This window comes from Dipodomys merriami, unplaced genomic scaffold (assembly GCF_024711535.1).
Source record: "Dipodomys merriami isolate MVZ:Mamm:240054 unplaced genomic scaffold, mDipMer1.0.p SCAF_59, whole genome shotgun sequence".
Classification (NCBI taxonomy): domain Eukaryota; kingdom Metazoa; phylum Chordata; class Mammalia; order Rodentia; family Heteromyidae; genus Dipodomys; species Dipodomys merriami.
In genome coordinates, this window is record NW_027206168.1 from 6176767 (window position 1) to 6199403 (window position 22637).

Consider the following 22637-nt stretch of genomic DNA (forward strand, 5'->3'; position numbering starts at 1 on the left):
GGGTGGGGTGTAGAGAGCAGAGAGATGGGTCATGAGGAGGCAGCCACCATTAGGTTGCAGTCACAATTTCCATAACTCTCTCCCAACCAAAATGCATTATGTCTCAGGGCAAAGGACCAACTCTAATTCATCATGGTCCTGAACTCACCTCAGAGCAGACAACAAGGAAGGAACTCATGGTTCTTTCTGGGGTGGGCTTGTTGTGGGCCTCCCACCTTTCCCTACCAACTCTGCATGGTGATGGTCCCAAATGGCTAGCTGATAGAGCAATGGATGTGGAGTTGGAAAAGCTTTATTCAAACCACAGACTCTCATTAACTTCATGTGTGACATAGGACCCATCACTTGGCCACTCTGAGCTTTGTTTTGCTTCAAGGACAACAAAGGATGATATCAACTGCTTGTTTCAGAGTTACTGCAAAGATGGAATAGCCAGCAGATTCATAGGTACAGGAGGCACCCCACCTCTGAGCATACCACACACAACATGCATGCCTGCACATGCACACACATATTCACATGCGCACACTCAGTGTCACAGCAGAAAAGCAGAGACAGCTCAAGCACAGTGGCCCTTTCCATGGCAGACAGAACACTTCACTAGGGCAAAGCCTTGGGCAGTGTGGTCAGGAGTCATCTCTCTCCAAGAAACAGATACACAGTCTTTGCTGTTCTCCTTGTCTGTTTTGGTCTCTTCAGGGGTCCCGAGGATTCCCACAGACATTCTGGGGGCAGTGCCCAGGAAACTCACAGAAGGGCCTGACAGCTGAGGGACCGAAAGCTCCACTCCTCAGCCACGCTTTGTGGCCATCTGGCCTGGCCACAAAAGACAAGTGAGCCGCCACTGCCCACCATTGGGAGTGTGATTTGAGTTTAGGGAAGGCATGAAACACATCTCCTAGAAGAGCCAAACTGACTTCCTTGGGAGGAAAGGGCCTGGGGCCGGGGAGCTTGAACAGCTGCTGGCCTGGACAAAAGGCACCTAGGAAGTGAGAGGCTCACTGGAGAGTAGGGAAAAGCATCCAGATTGTTAATGAGCGTAGAATGAGGGAAGGCAGAGATAGGGCAGCCGAGGGTGAGCTGCAGAAGGGAAGCAGATAGCATCCTCAAGTCGCTCGACCTTTGCCGTGCTGCTGGTGCTACACAAGTCTGCAGGAGGCCCTGACAGGCTCCCACTACCAGTTCAATATGGGGAGCCTGCCCAAGACCAGACATTCTGTCCTGGCTCCTTCAGGGTGACAGAGAAAGTCTGAGACAGCTGGAGAAGGTCCAGGTGCTGGCTGGCTGTCTTCTCAGGTCGCATCCCAGGACTCTTATCTCTGTGGACTGTCTGGGACTTAAGCAGATAAGAGCCTGAGCTCAGCATGGGCCAACAGTTTAAGAGCCTGCATCTTGGTTCTTCTACTACTTGCTCATCCCAGAGATGATAGCAGAGCCCTTGAGGGGGCTGCCTTTGCTTCCAAGCCTTCTCTCCAGTCACCCTTGGTCATCTCTTGAAACCAGGCCGGAAGGCAAAGACATCCCAGACTGGCTGGGTATTGGTGGGGTGTGGGTGTCATTGGATCCTATGGGGGTTGTCCCCAGTGTTCTGTGCAAGCTGCGCTGAATGTTCATAGTTTTCAGGAGAGTAGGAGCCACCCTCGGGGTCTTGCAGCTCTTTCTAAGTGTCAGTGGATGTCAAATTAGCCCACTCAGGAAAGTTACCCAAGTCAAATATGGGCCGTCCCCAGGTGTTGACAGACAAAAGCACACAGAAGATTCCAATTATATTCATCATGACTCCGGTTTTCATCTGGAAAATAAACACAGGGTCAGAGATGGTGGCCACAAATTAGCTGTTGCCATGACAAGGGCATGGCACACGAGGAGCTAGTCTTCTTGGAGAGGGGGACAGAGGACCTTGACAGCTCTGTGCTGGACTCTTGTCCCCGGAAAATGATGCACCAAGTGTCATCGGTGCACAAAGCATCCTGGGAAGAAGGCTGCAGAAAACAGCTGTTTCCATTATAGCACTGGACAATGGCCTTGGGGAGGCAGTAGGAATCCATCAGTAGCCACTACAGAAACCTCAGCAGAGCCTGAGATATGACTTCAGGTCTGGTGATCAGCCCACTGAGTCATCTCACCACATGCCTGCTTCATTGTGACCTTCTTCTGTGTGTGTGTGTGCGTGAGTGCATGCATGCGTGCGTGCACGTGCACACGCATGCATGCACGCTGCAACTAGGGCTTGAACTCCTGGCCTCATCCTCTCATTAGGCTTCTTCTCTCAAGGCTGATACTATATCACATGAGTCACACCTATAGTTCTGGCATTTTGCTGGGTATTGGAGATACAGATCTCACAGACTTTCCTGCCTAGGCTAGCTTTAAACCTTTATCCTCAGATCTTAACCTCTTAAGTAGTTAGGATTACAAGGCATGAGCCACCAATGCCCAGCTTCCTTCTTTACATCTTTCTGTTGACTGCTCTTTCTTCCATAATGCTCAATAATCATTTGTTGAATCATCTGAATCAGGGTGACAAGAAATGGTTTCTGGGATATACCTTCCTGGTGAAAATGCCCGTGGAGTTCCAGAGACACTCAATTATGGCTCTGCCCTCACTGGCCCCTGGCTGTTTCAAGGTAGGGACCTTTGTTTCTGGTGTCTTGCTCATATGAGTTGCCTTGTTTCTGACCCAGAGCAGTAGATCCATCCTCCTCTCAACAAAAAACAAACCAGACATAAAGCAAATTACAGTGACTACCCATGCTTCTCTACTTCCAGGCAGTCCCCCCATTCCTGGCACCTACTTCTTGTGTGTGTGTGTGTGTGTGTGTGTGTGTGTGTGTGTGTGTGTGTGTGTGTGTGTGTGTGTGTGTGTGTGTGTGTGTGTGTGTGTGTGTGTGTGTGTGTGCGCGCGCGCGCGCGCGCGCGCACATACACACACATATGCCTGCTGGTACTAGGCTCGAACTCAGGGCCTCACATTCTTTCTTAGCTTTCTCACTCAAGGCTGGTGCTCTACTACTTGAGCCACAGCTCTACTTCTGGCTTTTTGGTGGTTAATTGGAGATAAGAGTCTCATGAGCCTAATTGCCCAGGCTAGCTTTGAACTGTGATCCTCAGATCTCAGTCTCCTGAGTATCTGGCTTTCAGGCAAGAGCCACTAGGGCCTGGTTTATTGCACTCACCTCTTTGACACCTCTGCAAGCCATCTCCCTTCTTCCCATTCTCAGGGTGCAGGCTAGATGGGCAAGTCCACAATAGCCATGTAAGACCCCTGCTCCTGACTGAAGTGCTCACTGGGGTTCTTCAGGTGGGACTATTTTTTTTACCCACCTCTATGCCAGAACACCTTGGGAAGTTTGCATGATAAAGGTAAGCAATAGCCAGGTGCCAGTGGCTCACTCCTGTAATCCTAACTAGTCTGGAGGCTGAGATCAGAGGATCATGGTTCAAAGGCAGACAAATCAGAGAGACTTATCTCTTCTAAATAATCATCAAAAAGCTGAAAGTGAAGGTATGGCTCAAGTGGTAGAGCACTAACCTTTAGTGAAAAATCTAAGCAATAGTGCAAGGTCCTGAGTTTAAGCCCTAGCTCCAGCACACACACACACACACACACACACACACACACACACACACACACACACACATACACACTATCCTCCTAAAAGCCATATGTCACATTCATACATAGGGCGTCCCTTGCCTGGGGAGCTGCATGCTCTGGTAGGAGTGAATGAAAGCAGTACTATTACCATGTCAGAAACCTGGATATGTCCATAGGAGAACACGATGGCATTTGGTGGGGTGGCCACAGGCAGCATGAAGGCGAAGGATGCACTCAGTGTGCAGGGTAGCATGACCAGCAGTGGATTGATGCCAATGGAGCGAGCCTGTAGGAAGACACAGAACACAGAGGCTCCTGCCACATTCTGAAGGGGCTTCCCCCAGGGCCCAGGTTATGTTCCAGCCCAGCCTCTCTTCTCCTTTTGTCACTTCTCTAGACGTTAACTGTGGCACACTAAAGGCTGCACACAAACCTTCCTTCCCTGAGAGGCTTTCCCCCTCAATTGATTTAATGTATTGCTTCTTTTTTTATTTTTCTTTTTGGTGCTGGTGCTGGGGTTTGAACTCAGGGCTGGTTCTGTCCTTGGCTTTCTCACTCCAGACTGGTGTTCTACCACTTGAGCCACAGCTCTACTTCTGTCTTTTTGGTGATTTGTTGACAATAAAAGTCTCAGACTTTTCTGTCTGGGCTGGCTTTGAGCCATAATCCTCATATCTTAGCCTGTTTAGAAACTATGATTACAGGCATAAGCCACCAGCATCCAGCTTCAAAGTCAATTTTGGGGGCACTTTCTATGTGTCAGACAGCATACCAAATTGCTCAGTTGCGCTGAATCTTGCAATCTGTCTTTCAGTCTGTCTGTCAATCACAATGAGGAAGCCTCTTAGAGGGTGGGCCCTTATCTTCTCCTCTATGCTCGTCTGTATGAGTGGATACGTTTTTATTTACATTTGTGTTCATTTGCATCTAAAATTCAGTATTCACCTTTTTTTCCATTCTACATTTAAAGCTCAGTGCACTCTATGAACACAGAACAGGTACTCATTAGATATTTGTTGAATAGATGAATGAATAAATAATTTGTAAAACACAATGCATCGTTTGCATGCATATTTCCATGGAAAAGAGGTCCAACACATAAGCAAATGTTCACTTAAAACAATGTAACAGCAAAATACAGGAAATAAGACCCAGTGGTATATTGGCTGGGTGCTGGCGACTCTACCTCCTTACCTGTATTCCTATCTCCTCAGGAGGCTGGTATTTGAGGATAGCAGTTCTAAACCAGCCCAGGCAGACTCTTCTTGCCAATTAACCACCAAAAAGCCATACATCGAGCTGTGGCTCAAATGGTACAGCACTAATAAGGGACAGCACTCAGGCCTGGTGCCCCAGTTTTGGCATACACACAAAAAAGGCATCTATAAAAATGGAATATTATGCAGCTATAAAGAAGAACTTGGTAGCATCCACAGAATCATCCCTTTAACCAGAGAGTATGAATGTGTGTGTACTAGATCCCTGAGAAATTAGTAACAGGTCATCTCTGGAGAGCAGTCTGGAGGATTAGTGTTTCTGTGTTTCTTTGTGTCAAAAGACTTGTTTTTTTTTTTGTTTTTTTTTTTGTTTTTGGGTCCGGTCATGGGGCCTGAACTCTGGGCCTGGGCGCTGTCCCTCAGCTCTTCAGCTCAAGGCTAGCGCTCTACCACTTGAGCCACAGCGCCACTTCCGGCTTTTTTCAAAAGACTTGTTTTTAAGGCAGTGCGAATATATTACTTTTTCTTTTCTTTCTTTTTTTTTGTGTTGGTCGTGGGGCTTGAACTCTGGGCCTGGGTACTGTTCCTCAGCTCTTCAGCTCAAGGCTAATGTTCTACCACTTGAGCCACAGTGTCACTTCCGGTTTTCTGCGTGGTTTTTTGGAGGTAAGTGTCTCACAGACTTTCCTGCCCGGGCTGGCTTTGAACCGCGATCCTCAGATCTCAGCCTCCTGAGTAGCTAGGATTACAGGCGTGAGCCACCAGCGCCCCGCTTATATTACCGTTTCAGCTGGAATAACAGCACAAACATGTTCTCATTTTACCAACATACTTCCAAGCTGTGACTTTTAAAAATCTTTACAACATCAAGCCTGGTTTTCCTTGTTTTTTTTTTTATTTCTTCCCTTTTTCCTTTGAGTCTTGCTGTATAGTTTTTTTCTTCCTTGTTTTCTTTTCTTTTCTTTCTGGTACTGGGGCTTGAACTTAGGGGCCTGGGCTCTGTCTCTGAGCCTCTATGTGCTCCAGGCTAGCACTCTACCATTTAAACCACAGTACCACTTCCAGCTACTGTTTCTGTGGTACAGAGGAATTGAACCCTGGGCTTCATGCATACTAGACAAGCACTCTACCATTGAGCCAAATTCCCACCCTCATTGTATAGTCTTGAATTCTTTATCCTCCTATCTCAAGCACCCAAGGGCTGTTTTGTTGAGCGTGCATTGTTGATACATGGACTTAAACTCAGGATCTGGACACAGTCTCTTAGCTTTACCATTCAAGGCTGGTGCTCTGCCACCTAAGCCACATCTTCACTTTTGGCGTTTTGCTGGTTAATTGAAGAAAAACAATCGAATGGATTTTCCTGCCTGGGCTTGGCTCTAAACTGTGATCCTCAGATCACAGCCTTCTGAGTAGATTATAGATTATAGGTGAGCATCACCAGAGCCTGCCTCTAGATTTGCTCTTTATGCATATGGCCACCCAAATAGCTAGATGGAAACTGACTTGTTTCTGTGCTCTGCTGTCTCTCCCCATCTGTCCCCTCTAGCAAAACAACCAGGCAACCAGGCCCTCTACTGCAATCCTGCTGTAAGCTACAGAAGCTTTCCACCACTTCCACAGAGATGCTCCATCTTTCCAGAATATTCTTTCCCATTTCCAACCAAAGCTCTACCTCCCCTTCCTCTTCTTGGGGTCCTAGTCTTGAATGCTCTGCCCTTCTACTTGAAGCAATAGAGTGCTGGTATTACAGGCATGCACTGCCATGCCCAGTGAAAAGCAAGATTCTTTGCCTTGTTGGTATCACACATGAACAGATGATTTGTTCCGCCAGTCTGTTATTCTTAAGAGTATATTTTTTAAAAAGTAAGTCTTTGCTGTATATGTGTGTAGGCTTCGCTAATTATTTTCCTAAGATACAGTCTCAGACAGGAAATTGCCAAGTAAAGAGGTACAAACAAGTCTGAGGTTGTGGCTCCCAATGGGTGGGTGGCCCCTGCACCCTTAGTGGCATACTCAGCAACCAGGGTATGGGCCCTTCCTCCTCTGCACAAGGCTCCCCAGCTTGGAAAACAATCCATTTTGATTTTACATTAACTCTAGTCCATGTTTAGTTCTTTGACAGTAGTGGGGCCACCAAGAAGAACTGGAAAAGCAGCAAGGACTGGGGGATCAGAGAGCAGGGATACCCAAGACCACCAGCCAGAGCCAATTTTACTGCCATTCTAGGGTACCCAGGACATGGACGCAAGGTTGACATCTTCCCCCTCCCCAGCACAGGGCCACTTACCATGGAGGCGAAGATGGGTAGGAACAGGGTGGTGGTGGCCACGTTGCTTGTGCATTCAGTACACATGGCCACAAGTAATGCCAAGACCAAGGTGATGAGGGTTGGAGACAGTGCCCCCATGGGTTCCAGCTGCTTCCCCATCCACTCAGAGAGGCCTGAGGTCTGGACACACACAGGAGGGATATTGTTTCAGCTGACAGTTTCTCTCAGGAGGACGGGGGAAGGAGGTAGGGTAAAGGGTCCCGCCTGCTCTCTGCTCAGCCCTTTCTCTCTTGCACGTATTATTCCCTGGAGGAGCTGGAGGATTATATTCTTCTTCCTCCTTCTCCTCCTCCTCCTCCTCCTCCTCCTCCTCCTCCTCCTCCTCCTCCTTCTCCTCCCTCCCCCCTCCTCTTCCTCCCTCCCCCCTCTTCTTCCTCCCTCCCTCCCTCCCCCCTCCTCCTCCTCCCGTCCAACTGGTTCACAGGGACACATCTGAATGCTATCTGGACTTACCTCCCAGGTGTGCCACAAACCCATTGACTTCAACATGTCCCAATCTGAATTCCTCATTAGCACAGAACCTACTTCTCCCCCTAGGCGCCTGATGAATGGACTCAGCATTCACTGGAGCCACACTGGGGTGCCTGACTTCCCTTCTGTCTGTGCTGCTCATTTCTTCTACCCAGCCGGTTGCCAATTCACTCCAAATAGCCCTCATCATCATCTCCTCTCATTCTCCCATAGTTACTGAAACTTAGGAGGAATGATGTGGGCCCCAAATGGAAGATTTACATGTGAGATTTTATGCTGAGAAGAGCTTGTCCTAAGAGAGACTAAAAGTTAAGCAGGCCGTTGGACACAGGAAGAGCCCTGGAGAACCAGTGATATTTAAGAGAGAGGAAAAGCTGGGTGCCTTGGCTCACACTTGTAATCCTAGCTACTCAGGAGGCTGAGATCTGAGGATTTAAGTTAGAAGCCAGCCAGGCAGGAAAGTCCATGAGACTCTTATCTACACTGAATCAGGAAAAAGCCAGGAATGGAGAAATGGTTCAAGTGATAGAGTGCTAGCTTTGAGAAAAAAAAAAAAAAAAAACAAAAAAAAGCTCAGGAACAGCTCTCGGGCCCTGATTTCAAGCTCCAGTATTGGCATGAAATTTGTGGAAAAGTCAAAGTAGCTGAACAGAGTAAAAAAGAAGGCAGGAGGCGAAGGTGGGGAAGGTGGGGAAGGTAGGGAAGGTGGGGAAGGTGGGGAGGGGGAGCAGGTGCTAAGGAGAGGACAGCCTGTAGAACCCAACATTCTGAGACTCAGTAAGATGAAGAAGACAAGCAAGCATTCACTTTCTTCTCCACCTCCCATCCCTGCCAGCCCCAGGCCTCTATTCTAGGAACTAGAGTGATTATTCTCAGGTGCAGGTCTGACCTAGTCATTTTTGGGCCTCTGCCCTTTAATGGCTCCCGATGGTCTCCAGAATCAGGTCCATACCTACTCTCCAGCAACAAGGCCCTCAGAGAAATGTCTGTGGTGGTCTCATCAGCTTTACTATGCCTCAGCGACATACTACCTTAATACTTTCCCCTTGCTCTGGTGTCACTTCTTCCTGGAAATTTCCTTCCAGATACATCTCCTTCCTAGGCCAAAAGTCCTCAAAAACAGGAGCCATGTCTCAATCTCTAAAATCTCTGTGTCTGGAACTAGGAATGTGGCTTAGTGGTAGAGTGCTTGCCTAGCATTCATGAAGACCTGGTTTTGATTCGTCAGTACCATATAAACAGAAAAAGACTGGAAGTGGCTCTGTGTCTCAAGTGGTAGAGTGCTAGCCTTGAGCAAAAGCAGCCCAGGGACAGTGAGAGGCCATGAGTTCAAGTCCTAGTACTGGCAAAAATTAAATTAAATTAAATTAAATTAAAATCTGTGTCTAGCCTAACACTAGGGACATAATAGAAACATATGATGCATGGAAAAATATGCTAGATGGAGAAATGAGTAAGTTGATGGATGAATGACTATATGGATGGATTTGTTCATTCAAAAAATGGTACTGGAGTGAAAATATCATGCTTGCCTAGCATGTTGAGATCTTGGGTTTGAAACACAGCACCACAGAAGAAATTATGTATACATCCACTATGCACCAGGCTCTGTCCTAGATTTGATGAAATAATGAACACAAGATAGATGAAAGCTCTTATATTCTGAGGAAGGAAGGAAAGAAGGAAGGAGGGAGGGAAGGAGGGAGAGAAAGAGGGAGGAAAGAAGAAAAGATAGAAGGGTGGGCTAATGGGTGGATGGGTAGGTGGGTGGGTAGACAGATAAAAGAAGTATGGATGAATGGATGGATGGGTAGGTGGATGCATGGGTGGATGGATAGATGAATTGATACATTGAATGGATGGGATGTATGAATGGGGTGGATAGATGCATGAAATGGATGGACAGAGAGATGAGTGGCTGGATGGAAGGAAGAAATGGATGGATGAGTGGATGGATGATGGATGCATGGGATAGACTGATGATGGTAAATGGATGGAAGGAAGGAAGGGATAGATGGATGAAATAAATAGATGAATAGATGATGGATGGTTGGATGATAATGGTACTAAGAAGTCTCCTTTCTTCCCCATGAAGAAAGAAGGGAAATATAGAAAGTTATGAGTATCAGCCCCGAGGCTGTCTCCTCCTCTGATACTAAAGAAATATTCTGAAATTTTGAGGCCATTAGAGAACCAAAGAAAATGGTGAAAATACTCATGTGGACTTGAAAGAAAGATTGTCTAGGCCCAGTACAGATCAAAGCAGAGGTCATTATCATGGACCACAAAGGAGGCCACACAGTGTCCCCCACCTCTCCTGCCTCGCCCCTTCTCCACACATGTCTTCAATCACTTGCCAGTGCTCTCTCCCTTCCAGGCACTGTTTGTGTTTCAGGGATCTTCAATGACAAAACAGAGCTCTGTCCTCAAAGAACATGCAGTTTGGTGGCCATGGACAGCCCAGGGGTAAGCACGGGGGGAGGAGGATATGTCAGCTTTGGTCCTGTCGGTGGTGGGAGAGGGTCCTGGCTGGGGAAGTTACCTCACATCCTTTTGCCAGAGCAAATCCACCCCCAAGGAGCAGCACAATGCCCCAAGGGATTTTCTGCTGCGCCCCTTTCCAATCCAGCAGTGCTGGGGGGTAAAATGGGGTTTTCTTGTCTAAGAAGAAAAAGCACAACCACATAATTCAGAGCAGGATGAGAAAACAAAAAAGATAGCACCATGGGGAAATAAAATCAATAGAGTTAATGAAGTTCCAGCCCATACTTATACACTGGCTAAACTTTACAGTCATTATTGTGCCCATTGCTGGCTGTTATCTCATCTGCTGAGAGCATTATAACTTGGAATTGAAATTTGTGCCCAGAAGCAACCAAAATATTTCATAGCAAGAAAAATGGTCACAAGCTTCTCCACGTAATACGATGCTATTAGAGTTGAAGAAAAAAAAAATAGCCAGGCACTGGTGGCTATACCTGAAATCTTAGCTAGTCAGGGGCTGAGATCTGAGTATCACAATTCAAAGTCAGTCCAAGCAGGAAAGTCCATGAGACCCTTATCTCCAATTAACCACCAGAAAACTGAAAGTGGCACTGTGGCTCAAGTAGTAAAGTGCTATCCTTGAGCTGAAAAGCTGAGGGACAGCACTCAGGCACAGAATTCAAGCCCCATGACTGACAAAACAAAACAAAAAAGGCAAAACAATAAGCCAAGCACCAGTGGCTCACCCCTGGAAATTCTTTCTACTCAGGAAGCTGAGAACTGAAGGATCATGGTTTGAGGCTACCCCAGGCAGAAAAGTCTATAAGACTCCATCTCCAAAATAATTAGTATAAATCCCAGCTGGAGGTGTGGCTCAAATGTTAAAGAACAAGCCTCTAGCTGGGTGCCAGTGGCTCATGCCTATAATCCTAGTTACTCAGGAGGCAGAGATCTGAGGATCACAGTTCAAAGCCAGCCTGGGCAGGAAAGGCTGTGAGACTCTTTATTTCCAGTTCACCACCAGAACTCTGGAAGTGGTGCTGTGGCCCAAGTAATAGAGCACTCGCCTTGAGCTGAAGAGCTGAGGGACAGCACCACGACTGACAAAAACCAAAAACAAAACAAAAAACAAAAAAAACAAAAAACCACAGCCTCTACCAATCAAGGCAATCAAGATTGCAAGGGGAAAAAAGGGGGGGGCTCAAACTTCTTTAATTATAAGTATATAATACACATGCATATTAAAAACAGGAGAGGGGGGGCTGGGAAGGTGGCTCAGTGGTAAGAGCGCTTGCCTTGCATGCTCGGGGCCCTGGGTTCGATTCCTCAGCACCACATAAGCAAAAAGAAAAAAGCCAGAAGTGGTGCTGTGGCTCAAGTGGTAGAGTGGTAGCCTTGAGCTGAAGAGCTGAGGGACAGTGCCCAGGCCCAGAGTTCAGGCCCCATGACCGGACCCAAAAAAAAAAAAAAAAAAAACAGGAGAGGGAGAAAAATATTTATGTCATGATGGGAAATTTGAAACACTCTCTGTCCCTGCTGTACTATAGGCACGAATCCAATTGTCTAAAAAGGAAGAGAACTTGCTCTAAATACATCACCACTGGGCTGAAAATAGTCATCTCCTGGTGTTCTTCCATACATCAGTCCTCTTTATGAGGACTCTTCTCGAGGGAAGGCTAGGAACCTCACCTGCTTCAGACTTGTTGAAGATGTTAAAATTGGGCATCTTTGAAGGAAAAACAAATAGCAAGACAGCCACAAAGATGGCTGCTGTGGCATCTGTGCAATACCTAGGCAGGAAAGAGCACAGAGGAATTTAGAAAAATCACTCAACACACCCAGCCTAACTCTAGCATCTTTGTGTCTAAATGCTCCTACAAAAAGAAATATCCACTAGGGCTGGTGGTTTGGGCCTACAGTTTTAGCTACTTAGAAGTTTGAGATGTCAGTGCGCAGGCCCAGAGTTTAAGCCCCACGACTGACCAAAAAAAAAAAAAAAAAAAGAAGAAGGTTGAGATCTGAGGATTGAGGTTTGAAGCCAGCTCAGGCAAGAAAGTCCATGAGACTTGTATCTCCAATTAAGCAGCAAAAAGCTGGACGTGGAGGTATAGCTCAAGTGGTAGAGCACTAGCCTTGAGAAAAAAAAAACCTAAGGGAAAATGTCCTTGCCCTAAGTTCAAGCCCCAGTACCAGTGCACACACACACACACACACACACACACACACACACACACACACACACACACACACACACACACACACACACACACAAATGACAGTAAGGGAGAAACTAAGAGTAGTAGACTCTTAAGACTATGAACCCTGCAAGAGGGCTCTAGCCATGATACTTGCTGAGCCTTTTCTGCTCAGTTGTTTTGGAGAGAAGAGGGTACCACACAATCAACTACATCTGCCTGCAGTCTCATCATGAATATTAGGGAAAAAAAATAGGGTCATAAAGGCTGGGGTAGATAGCTCAGTGCTAGAGGACCTGTCTAGTATGTTGCAAGGACCTGGATTTGATCCTCAACATTGAAAAAAAAAAAAAGTCATGGGCTGGGAATGTGGCTTAGTGGTAAAGTGCTTGCCTAGCATGCATGAAGCCCTGGGTTTGATTCTTCATGTACCACATAAACAGAAAAAGCTGGAAGTCGCTCTGTGTCTCAAGTGGTAGAGCAAAAGAAGCTCAAGGACAGTGCCCAGGCCCTGAGTTCAAGCCCCAGGACAAACAAACAAACGAACAAAAGTCATAAAGTCAGCAGGACATTCTCTAAAACCCAGCTCCAAAGAGCCCAACTTGGCCTTCCCTTCCCACCTGTCTCAGAGAGCTAAGTCTGGGACTCTGGCTACACAAATAACTCACTTCTTCTCCCCTTCTATCCAAGCAATGGACAGCCAGCCGTTCATGTAGCCAGGGTCTCGGGTGAACCACAGGACGATGAGCAGGAGGAAGCACAGCATCACGCTGATCTCGGGGAAGGACAAGGCCCCCAGTTTACGGTACTCCTCCTCTAGCACAAGGTAGGCTGCTGTTTCGCCCTCCTTCGTATTCTTCCCTTTGATGGCACCATGTCTGAAACAATAGAGCTGGCTGACAGTTGCATGGATGGTACCAGGGTACTTCCAGAACTAGGGGTATTCCCAGATCAGCCAGGTATCAGGGATAAGAGGCAGGCCGAAGAAGGTTTTGTGGGAAGATAAGAGGCTAAGCTGAACAGGAAAATGGGCAGGAAGATATAGATACAGAAACAAACAGAATCAAGGCATCATCACTAGCAAAAGAGGTCCATCACCCTACTGGTCAACCCAGAGACAGGCTGCTCCCAAGTCATGGAGCCCAGCCTGCAAAATTTTAGCCCTTCCAGGGTAAAAGACAAAATGTACAGGAAGGCCGGGGCAAATGGAATGGGGAACAGGGGCTGATTTCCAGAGCCATGTTCCTTGTCATCATTGACACAGGGAAATGGCAGCATGGTGGCATCAGAATCCTGAGTATGCAGGGGTCAGGAAATAAGGCTGCATGGTAGAACTGTATGCCCACCTCCTAGGTGTGGGCATGGCCCTTCCAGTATGGGATATCAAGGACCTCATTCACCAGGAAACCTGAGCCCCATACCCCTGCACAGCCCTTAAAGTTTCTAAGATGACCATGTGCTAGTGGTTCATGCCTGTAATCATAGCTCCTAGGGAGGCTAAGATCTGAAGAGCCCAGTTCAAAGCCAGCCCCAAGTAGAGATTCTTAATCTCCAATTACACACACACACACACACACACACACACACACACACACACACACACACACACACACACACACACACACACACACACACACACACACACACACACACACACACACACACACACACACACACACACACACACACACCAGAGGCATGGCTCAAGTGATAGAACACCAGCCTTGAGCAGAAAGCTAAAGGGCAGCACCCAGCCCCAGTACCAGAATCAAAACAAAGAAGGAGGAGGAAGAGGAAGGAGGAAGGAGGAGGAGGAGGAAGAGCAAGGAGGAGGAGGAGGAGGAGGAGGAGGAGGAAGAAGAGGAGCAGGAGGAGGGAGGAGAAGAGGAGAAGGAAAAAGATGAAGAAAAAGAGGAGGAGGAGGAGGAGAAAGAGGAGGAAGAGGAGATCTCCTAGATGACTGGCAGCAGGGCAGGGCCTCAAACAGCACAGACTCTGGAGTCATCCAAGGCAGAGAAAGACCTCTTCCTTGGTCCCATCTGCTCAGGTGGAACAGGCCGTGTGAATCCCAGCTTGTCTGGTGCTGGTGCTGCATCCTCAGCATAGCAGCAATGACACAAGCTGCCATGACTGTGTGGTTGTCAATACTGGTTCCCACGGGTGCCCTCATAATGCCACCACTCATGGCATTGAACAGTTTCTCTCTCATTCCTGGGTTCATTTCACCTGGTGACTGCCATGTCATCAGACAGCACACTGGCCAATGGATCCAGTTGGCCAGTGGGGGGCCTGGAGTTTGTGTGGGGACCAAAGTGTCCTCCTGCATCCTAATGGCCATCACTAGAATGCATCAGAGGACTTGCCCTGGACTTGCTGTAGAGTCAGGCAGAGCAGAAGGGGGGTCCCAGAGCCCCCAGGTGTCTCCCCCATGGCAGGAGTTGGCAAGAGCCAGCAGGAAGAACACTTGCCTCATTCTGGGTGTGGGTTGTTGGTGTCTCCCATGTCATTCTTGGTCATCTGAAGCGGGGATCTCTGGCCCTCTTGGCCAAATGTAGTCTAGGAACCTATTCATAAATACATTTCTTCCAGACTGGGTTGGAAGCCAAGACACAATTTTTCTGGATTGGGCTAGAAGTCAAGACACAGTTTTTACAGACTGGGCCAGAAGTCAAGGCCTTGACATGGCTCTCCACACCATCAGAACAAGGGATGGGAGAGCAAACACAATGCAAGCAGGGGTGCTCCCTGGTGGAGAGACATGTGCTCCCTGGACTCGGGTGATGGTATTTAGGAGGTACCATCAGGAGATGGGAACAGATTGTCAAGTCCTGGCATACGGTAGGCTTTGGAATGGTCCGTATTTCACTGGAGTGTTAAATGCTATTCCCGACCTTCCAGGTCTGGAACTGAAATGAGGCTATGTGTGAGCCATGCTCTGTTCTGCTTCTGAGCTACAATGGCATATCCAGCAGATGTGGGGCAGGCAGCTGCCCTGCCAGGCTCTCCAAGTTCCATGGAGGCATGGCTCCCTGATAGTCCAGGGGAGCTGATGTGGGCTGTGCTGGGCACAGGAACCACAGCTGCTGGTTCTTGGCTGAGTTTTCAGGAGCTTGGTATCTAACCTTGGCTGCACGGTATAAGGCTGATGATGTCCTTGTGGTCTTTTAGTGTGTGTGTGTGTGTGTGTGTGTGTGTGTGTGTGTGTGAGTACATACATGTGCCAGCCAGTAGTAGGACTGGGTGCTGTCCCTTAGCTCTTTTTGCTAAAGGCTAGTGCTCAAGCACTTAAGCCACAGCTCCACTTGCCCTTATGGCTATCTTGTCCAGCCAGTTCCCTCTTTTTACTTGGCCTTCAGACTTTCGGGAAACCCTGAAGCCACAACTAGTGTGAATGCACCTGGTCTGTCTAACAAATAATAACCCTTAGCCTCCCTAGATGACGATGGGTGAAATGAGGATTGTGGGACACAGGTTCTGGAGCAGAAACGTCTTGGCTCTAACCTCATGCCTTCACCCCTATGCTATTTATTAACCTTGTGTAGGCCCCAGAACCTTTCCAGGCTTCAGTTGCCTTGTCTGTAAAGAACAAGAGCAAAAGTAATAAGAGTAATGCATACATCACAAGCTGCTTTCAAGTTCAAGTTCCTAAGTGTAGGATGCTGGTGGCTCAGTCCTGTAATCCTACTCAAGAGGGTAAGGATCTCCATGGTTCAAAACCAGCCCAGGTGACTTTTTTTTTTTGTCGGTCGTGGGGCTTGAACTCTGGGCCTGGGCGCTGTCCCTCAGCTCTTCAGCTCAAGGCGAGCGCTCTACCACTTGAGCTACAGCGCCACTTCCGGTTTTCTGGTGGTTTATTGGAGATAGGAGTCTCATGGTCTCTCCTGCCCGGGCTGGCTTTGAACCGCAATCCTCAGATCTCAGCCTCCTGAGTAGCTAGGATTACAGGCGTGAGCCACCAGCGCCCAGCAAGCCCAGGTGACTTTTATCTCCAGTTAACCATCAAAAAGCCAAAAGTAGAACTGGGGCTCAAGGGGTAGAGTTTCAGCCTTGAGTGAAAAAGCCCAGGGAGTTCAAGCCCCAGTCCCAGCATAAAAATAAGTAAATAAATATCTCAGTGTAGAGTACTTAAAACAGTGCTTAATACATAATAAGCTTAATAAATTGCCAGTCATTGTTACTTAAAAAGACACAGAGAGCTGTACACCTATGGCTCACTCCTGTAATCATAGCTACTCAGGAGGCTGAGATTTGAGGATCATAGTTCAAAGCCATCCTGGGAAGAAAGTCTATGAGTCTCTTATCTCCAATTAACCACTAGAAAACCAGAAATGATCCTGTAGCTCAAAGTGGAAGAGCACTAGCCCTGAGTAAAAAAGCTCAGAGACAGCACCTTGGCCCTGAGTTCAAGCCCCACAACTGATTAAAACAAAGATCCAGAGGCCCACCTGCAGCAGACTGGTCTGGAGTTTGAACTAAGGATGCTTATCAAACAGGTACTCTCACCACTGAGCCATGCCTCTAGCTCTGCTTTTCACTGGTTATTTTTTAGATGGGCTTTCTCCCCATGCACATACCTAGGTACAAGATCTACTGATAGGTTCCCAAGACAGCTAGGATAACAGGTGCTTACCACCTTGTCATGCTCTCTGTTGAGAAAGGGGCTGGCCTCACACTGTATCCCTCCCAATCTCAGCCTCCCACGTAGCTATGTTGACAGGTATTAACCATCAGCATTCAGTTATACAGCTGTCTTTGTTTGTTTGTTTTTTATTTTTGTCATTCATGGGGCTTGAGATCTGGGCCCAGGCGCTGTCCCTGAACTCTTCAGCCCAAGGTGAACACTCTACCACTTGAGCCACAATACCACTTCCCAGTTTTCTGGTGGTCAATTGGAGATAAGAGTGTTACAGACTTTCCTGCCCAGGCTGTCTTTGAACTGTGATCCTCAGATCTCAGCCTCCTGAGTAATTAGGATTACAGGTGTGAGCCACCAGTGCCCGGCTACAGCTGTTTTTTTAATGGCAGTGTTCAAACCAGCTCCTCCTCCAGAACAAAACTGATATTTCTATTTCCTATGAAATGGCAGGTGTTCATAGGTACTTCTGCACTCCAGCTCCCTGGGAAATGAGGCATGACACACACACCCTCCACTCCTGGTTGAATACTTTCCATCCTGGTGCAGCACAATCACCTTTGTGACAGACAAATCTATGCGTTTAAAAATAACATTTATTTATGTGTGTGCAGGTACTGAGGCTTGAAATCAGGGTCTGGGTGCTGTCCCTTAGCTTTTTCACTCAAGGCTGGTGAGCCCTATCAATTGAGCCACAGCTCCACTTTCAGCTTTTTAGTGGTTAATTGGAGATAAAAGTCTCACAAACGTTTCCTGCTTGGGTTGACTTTGAACCATGATCCTCAGATCTCAGCCTCCTGAGTAGCTATGATTACAGGTGTGAGCAACTAGTGCTTAGCTACAACTTTTTTTTAAAAGGTATTTGTCTACCCCACATCCAAAGTCTGACTTCTATCAAGGGTGACTCTGGGTGAATTTGATAGGGTGCTGGGAACAGGAAGGAAGGCAAACATTGCAGGATGCATCCTGCTGGAAACCCGCAGGCCCTTGGTCATGGCTTGACTTTGGACTGACTTGGACAACATCAGGGCTGCTGTTGCCTGACCTAATGAACTCATGTGGCCAACAAGACATTTGTCCATCATTGTTCACTTGCAACACTTCTAATTGCTTCAACCCACATTGATGGCACACTTGTTCTTTCTCTCTGGCCTAGTAGACACGCCAGGGGCAGGGGCAGAGAGGTCTTAGAAAAGCTGGTCAAGGGAAAAGGGTTGCACTGGATCACAAGACAGGTGTCAAGGTACTGGGCTATGATAGGCCCAGGAGCAACTCAGAGGAGAACATCGGTCTTCTGAGATGGCACCAAGAGGAGAGAAGGTTAGGGATGAGATAGTTTGGAAAGTAGTTCTTGACCTGGCCTTTAAGGATAAGAAGTTGTACAGTTAGAAGGCAGGAAATGGTCTTCCAGGCAAGTCCTGGGGTATTGGGAATCGGAGGGCAGGAATTAAAGCTGGGTCTGAGAGAAAGTCAGAGCTGGATAGAAGAGCTTTACAGACTGGCCAAAGACTGAGGATTTCTGCAGGGACAGGGCAGCTTACACTTACCTAGATCTCATGTAAAAAATGTAGAGCCACAGCCAGCTGCATGACAGCATGAGCAGCATGTTGGGGAAGGCAAATGCAAACCATGAGGCAAAGTTCAAGACATCTTTGCTATGAGGAAATAATCTGCAAGGAGAGACGCTGGCCTGAACCTCCACCCTGATGCTCACCACCCTGAGAGGTGGTTCTCATCAGAGCCAAGTACTCCCAATATCCAGCTGTGACCCCAGAATATGGCTGTGACCCAAGAGAAGTCGAAGGCATAACTACATGACCCTTTCGTGGGATACAGATCTCCCAGAGAATTTCACGAAATGCGTAGCTCTTCTTCTTAGGAAAGTGCCCATCACACATGTATCTGCCATTGGTTGACTCTGTGTGTGGGGGGGATGGGGAGGGGGGAAAGGGGGAGCCATCAATGCTTCTGGAAATCCTCATCCTGAAGACAAAGCTCAAAAATCACCCAGGATGGGATTGCAAGGTGCACCCAGGCCTCCCCTCGGGTCTCTGCTAGCCCCCAGGGCTGCTGCTTTAGCTCAAAGCTGTCAATGCAAACCCAGAGCAGCCCACCTGCTTTTTCTGGGGCCAGTATGAGGGCTTGAACTCAGGACCTGGGGACTGTCACTGTCCCTTTTCTTTTTCCACTCCATGCTGGCTCTCTACCACTTGCGCCACAGCTCCACTTCTGGCTTTTTGATGATCAGTGGGAGCTCTTACTGACTTTCCTATTCATGTTTCCTTGGTACCTGGATCCTCACATCTCAGCCTCCTAGATAACGAGGATTGCCAGCATAAGCTGCTCATCCCAGCTAGATGAGCTGCTTTCAATAGAGGAATTTAAAGGGAAAACCCAAGGATATCATTACAGAAAAGACCAAAGCATATTCTGTTGCCACACTTGGAGTTTCTGGTTTGCTGGGCTGCAGGCCTGTCCTTTCCACCCCCAGCTCTTGTACCAGCCCTGCCCAGAATCCTTGTCTGCACAGGACAGGCACCACTTTATTTTTTTTCCTAACCACTGCAATTTGTACAGACCTCATTTAAACACATTTATTTACCTGATCTGTCTGGAGCTCCCTGGTATCTGGCACCTTCAGGAGACCAGAAGAACCTCAGGGTTTCTCTAACTGTCACAGCCCCAGCCCCATCCAGCAAAAAGCTGAGCCCAGACATGGCATCCTATAGCCCTGTCCCTTTGTAGTCCAAACTGTCCTTCTGGTCTACCCCAGGCTTCACAGGGATCTATTACCTCAAGGGCTGAAATGAGACAAGAGTGAATGAGTCAATTCTCCTCTTTCACATCATAGGATAATTTTTCTCCCTTCCCATCCCCTAACATCATAGGATAATTTATGGGGCACTGTCCCATAGCTTTTCTGCCCAAGGCTGGTGCTTTATCAATTGGGCCACAATTCCACTTCTGGCCTTTTGATAGTTCATTTAGGATGAGAGTCTCATGGACTTTCTTGCCAAGGTTGGCTTTGAACTGTGATCCTCAGATCTCAGCCTCACAGGTATAATTCACCTGCATCAGACTCAGAGAAAAATTGATAGCTATTTATTTTGGTCAGTTGTGGGGCTTGAACTCTGAGCCTGGGCATTGTCCCTCATATCTCCAGCTCAAGGTGAGTGCTCTACCACTTGAGCCACAGCACCACTTCCAGTTTTCTGGTAGTTTATTGGAGAGAAGAGTCTTACACGGACTTTCCTGTCCCACTGGCTTTGAACTGTGAGCCTCAGATCTCAGCCTCCTGAGTAGCTAGGGTTATAGGTGTGAGCCATCAGCACCCAGCTAATTGATAGCTATTAACAAGCCATGTTAATGAGCTTGGGTTGGGACTTTTAAAAAAATGTCTATTTTCTACAATCTTTTTTTTTTTGCCAGTTCTGGGACTTGAACTCAGGGCTTAGGCACTGCCCCTGAGTTTCTTTTGCTCAAGGCTAGCTCTACCACTTGAGCCACAGTACTACTACCAGCTTTTTCTTTTTATGTGGTACTGAGGAAACCCAGGGTTTCATGCATGCTAGGCAAGCACTCTACCACTAGGCCATGTTCCTATCCCTATTTTCTATAATCTTTAACCAAGGCATCAGTGACTACTCTATCATTTCTGTCATCTCTGACTTGAGGTCAATGCTCAATCCACTCTATGTGTCTGGGCTGGAATCGCTGAGCCAAGGCAGAGGCTGCCTACAATGCCCATGAATGAGCTCCTTTGGCCTCAGGTCCCTGGTTCTCTTAGTGCTTCTCAATGGTGCCCAGAGTGCCAGGACCCAGGCTGTATGAGGTACATCTTTACACCCAGAGCCAGGCTGCCAGCTCCAGGACTCCACTGAAAAGAAGTATGTAGGTCCCACCAGCTCCAGGGCCAACTTTTCTTCCCCCTTGAAGGTATGCCACAACTCACTCCTGCATCTGGCCCAGGAGCACCACGTTAGGTCCTGTCCCCGTCAGCGTGGCTGTTCCCCCAATGCTGGCTGCATAGCACACAGACAGGTTCAAGGCCTTGTACATATTCTTTTTCTCCGTGGCCATTGCCTTCTCTGCAGAGTGGCTATCTTGTTTCCCTGTGGCAAGTAAAGAGTTACTAGTTGAGCCAGTTGGCCAGCTCCAGATCCTAAAGACAAGATTCCCTCCCTGGCAGGGAGAGTGCATTCTTCAGCCTCCAGCCCCAAGTGCAGAACAAGCTCCATTTGTCTTTCTAGTCCCTTCCCAAGCATATTCCCTAAGGTTCTTCCAAGATCCCTTCAAATCCAGCAACTTAAAACATATGTCCCTTCTTTCCTAGGGGACATCGAAGCCATATCAAATGCCCCTCTTCCCGTGAAGCGCTCTCTCTTTCTGAGCTGCCTTGAGGAGTAGCTTATGACTTGTCAATGCTTCCCCAGAGTCAGACAATCTGTACAAGAGCCTATTCATGTGTGCAGTCCTACCGCACTGGTTTCCATCCATGACTCAGTGGCTAGAGTGTGACTAGTGAGAACCCAGGACTGTTAATCCATCGTGTGTGTGTGTGTGTGTGTGTGTGTGTGTGTGTGTGTGTGTGTGTGTGTGTGTGTGTGTGTGTGTGTGTGTGTGTGTGTGTGTGTGTGTGTGTGTGTGTGTGTGTGTGTGTGTGTGTGTGTGTACTAGGACTTGAATTTAGGGCCAGAACATTCTTACTTAACTTTTTTTCCTCAAAGCTGACACTCTACCACTTGAGCTACAATTCCACTTTTCAGTCTTTTGCTGATTAATTGGAGATAAGAGTCCCATGGACTTTCTGCTCAGGCTGGCTTTGAATCTCAAACCTCAAAACTTAACCTCCTGAGCAGCTAAGATTACAAACATGAGCCACCGGGGCTTAGAAATCATGGGCTCTCAGTTGTTCTGTGCAGGGTCCTGTGCAGATCATGCTCTTAGCCCCTGAGCTCTGTGCCTAATGGGAAAAATAGGCACAGGACACCAAGTCTAAGATCTGGTATCTGGCAGGGGGTATCTGGCTGGTAGAAGAAAGTCAGAAAAGGCCTCTCTGAAGATGGCAGGAGTGGAACAGGACAAGAAGCACACAAGGTCACTCCCAATAGGTGTTCAAAAGATGCCTGTGCCAGCCAAACCCCAGTGTTTGATGCCTGTTATCCTAACTACTTGAGTCTGAGATCTGATGATCACAATTCAAAGAGTCTGTGAGACTTTCATGTTCAATTAACCTCTGAAAAGCCAGAAGTGGAGCTGTTGCTCAAGTAGTAGAGTTCCAGCTTTGAGCAAAAAATGTCAGGACAATACTCTGGCTGTGAGTTCAAGTCTCAGACCAGTATAGTACACACATGTACACACACACACACACACACACATACACATGCACATGTGCGTGCACTTGCATGCGTTTATGAATGGAAATGCAGTAGAATAAGTTTTACTAAAGATCCGACTTTTATACAATGCAAGTGTGTGTGTGTGTGTGTGTGTGTGTGTGTGTGTGTGTGTGTGTGTGTGTGTGTGCTGGTACTGGGGCTTGAATACAGGGCCAGGACACTTTTGCTTAGTTTTTTTGCTCAAGGCTGGCACTTCTACCACTTGAGACATATCTCCACTTCTGACTTTTTGCTCATTCATGGGAGAGAAAAGTCTCCTGGACTTTTCTGCCCATGTTAGCTTTGAACCTCTGTCCTCAGATCTCAGT

General features: G+C 47.6%; 1 protein-coding gene across 1 annotated transcript in view; it reads right to left on the bottom strand.

The window, feature by feature from the left end:
* Positions 1-276: 276 nt before the first annotated feature.
* Positions 277-22637, bottom strand: part of Slc13a5 (solute carrier family 13 member 5) — a 33444-nt gene continuing 11083 nt past the window's right edge. Inside the window, exons 6-13 of the mRNA XM_070001729.1 lie at positions 20883-21042; positions 18478-18600; positions 12966-13175; positions 11792-11892; positions 10161-10279; positions 7106-7267; positions 3747-3884; positions 277-1792 (exon numbers count right to left, since the gene is read on the bottom strand). Coding sequence (XP_069857830.1) covers positions 1661-1792; positions 3747-3884; positions 7106-7267; positions 10161-10279; positions 11792-11892; positions 12966-13175; positions 18478-18600; positions 20883-21042 — 1145 coding nt within the window. The 3' untranslated portion in view covers positions 277-1660. The remainder of the gene's footprint in view (positions 1793-3746; positions 3885-7105; positions 7268-10160; positions 10280-11791; positions 11893-12965; positions 13176-18477; positions 18601-20882; positions 21043-22637) is intronic.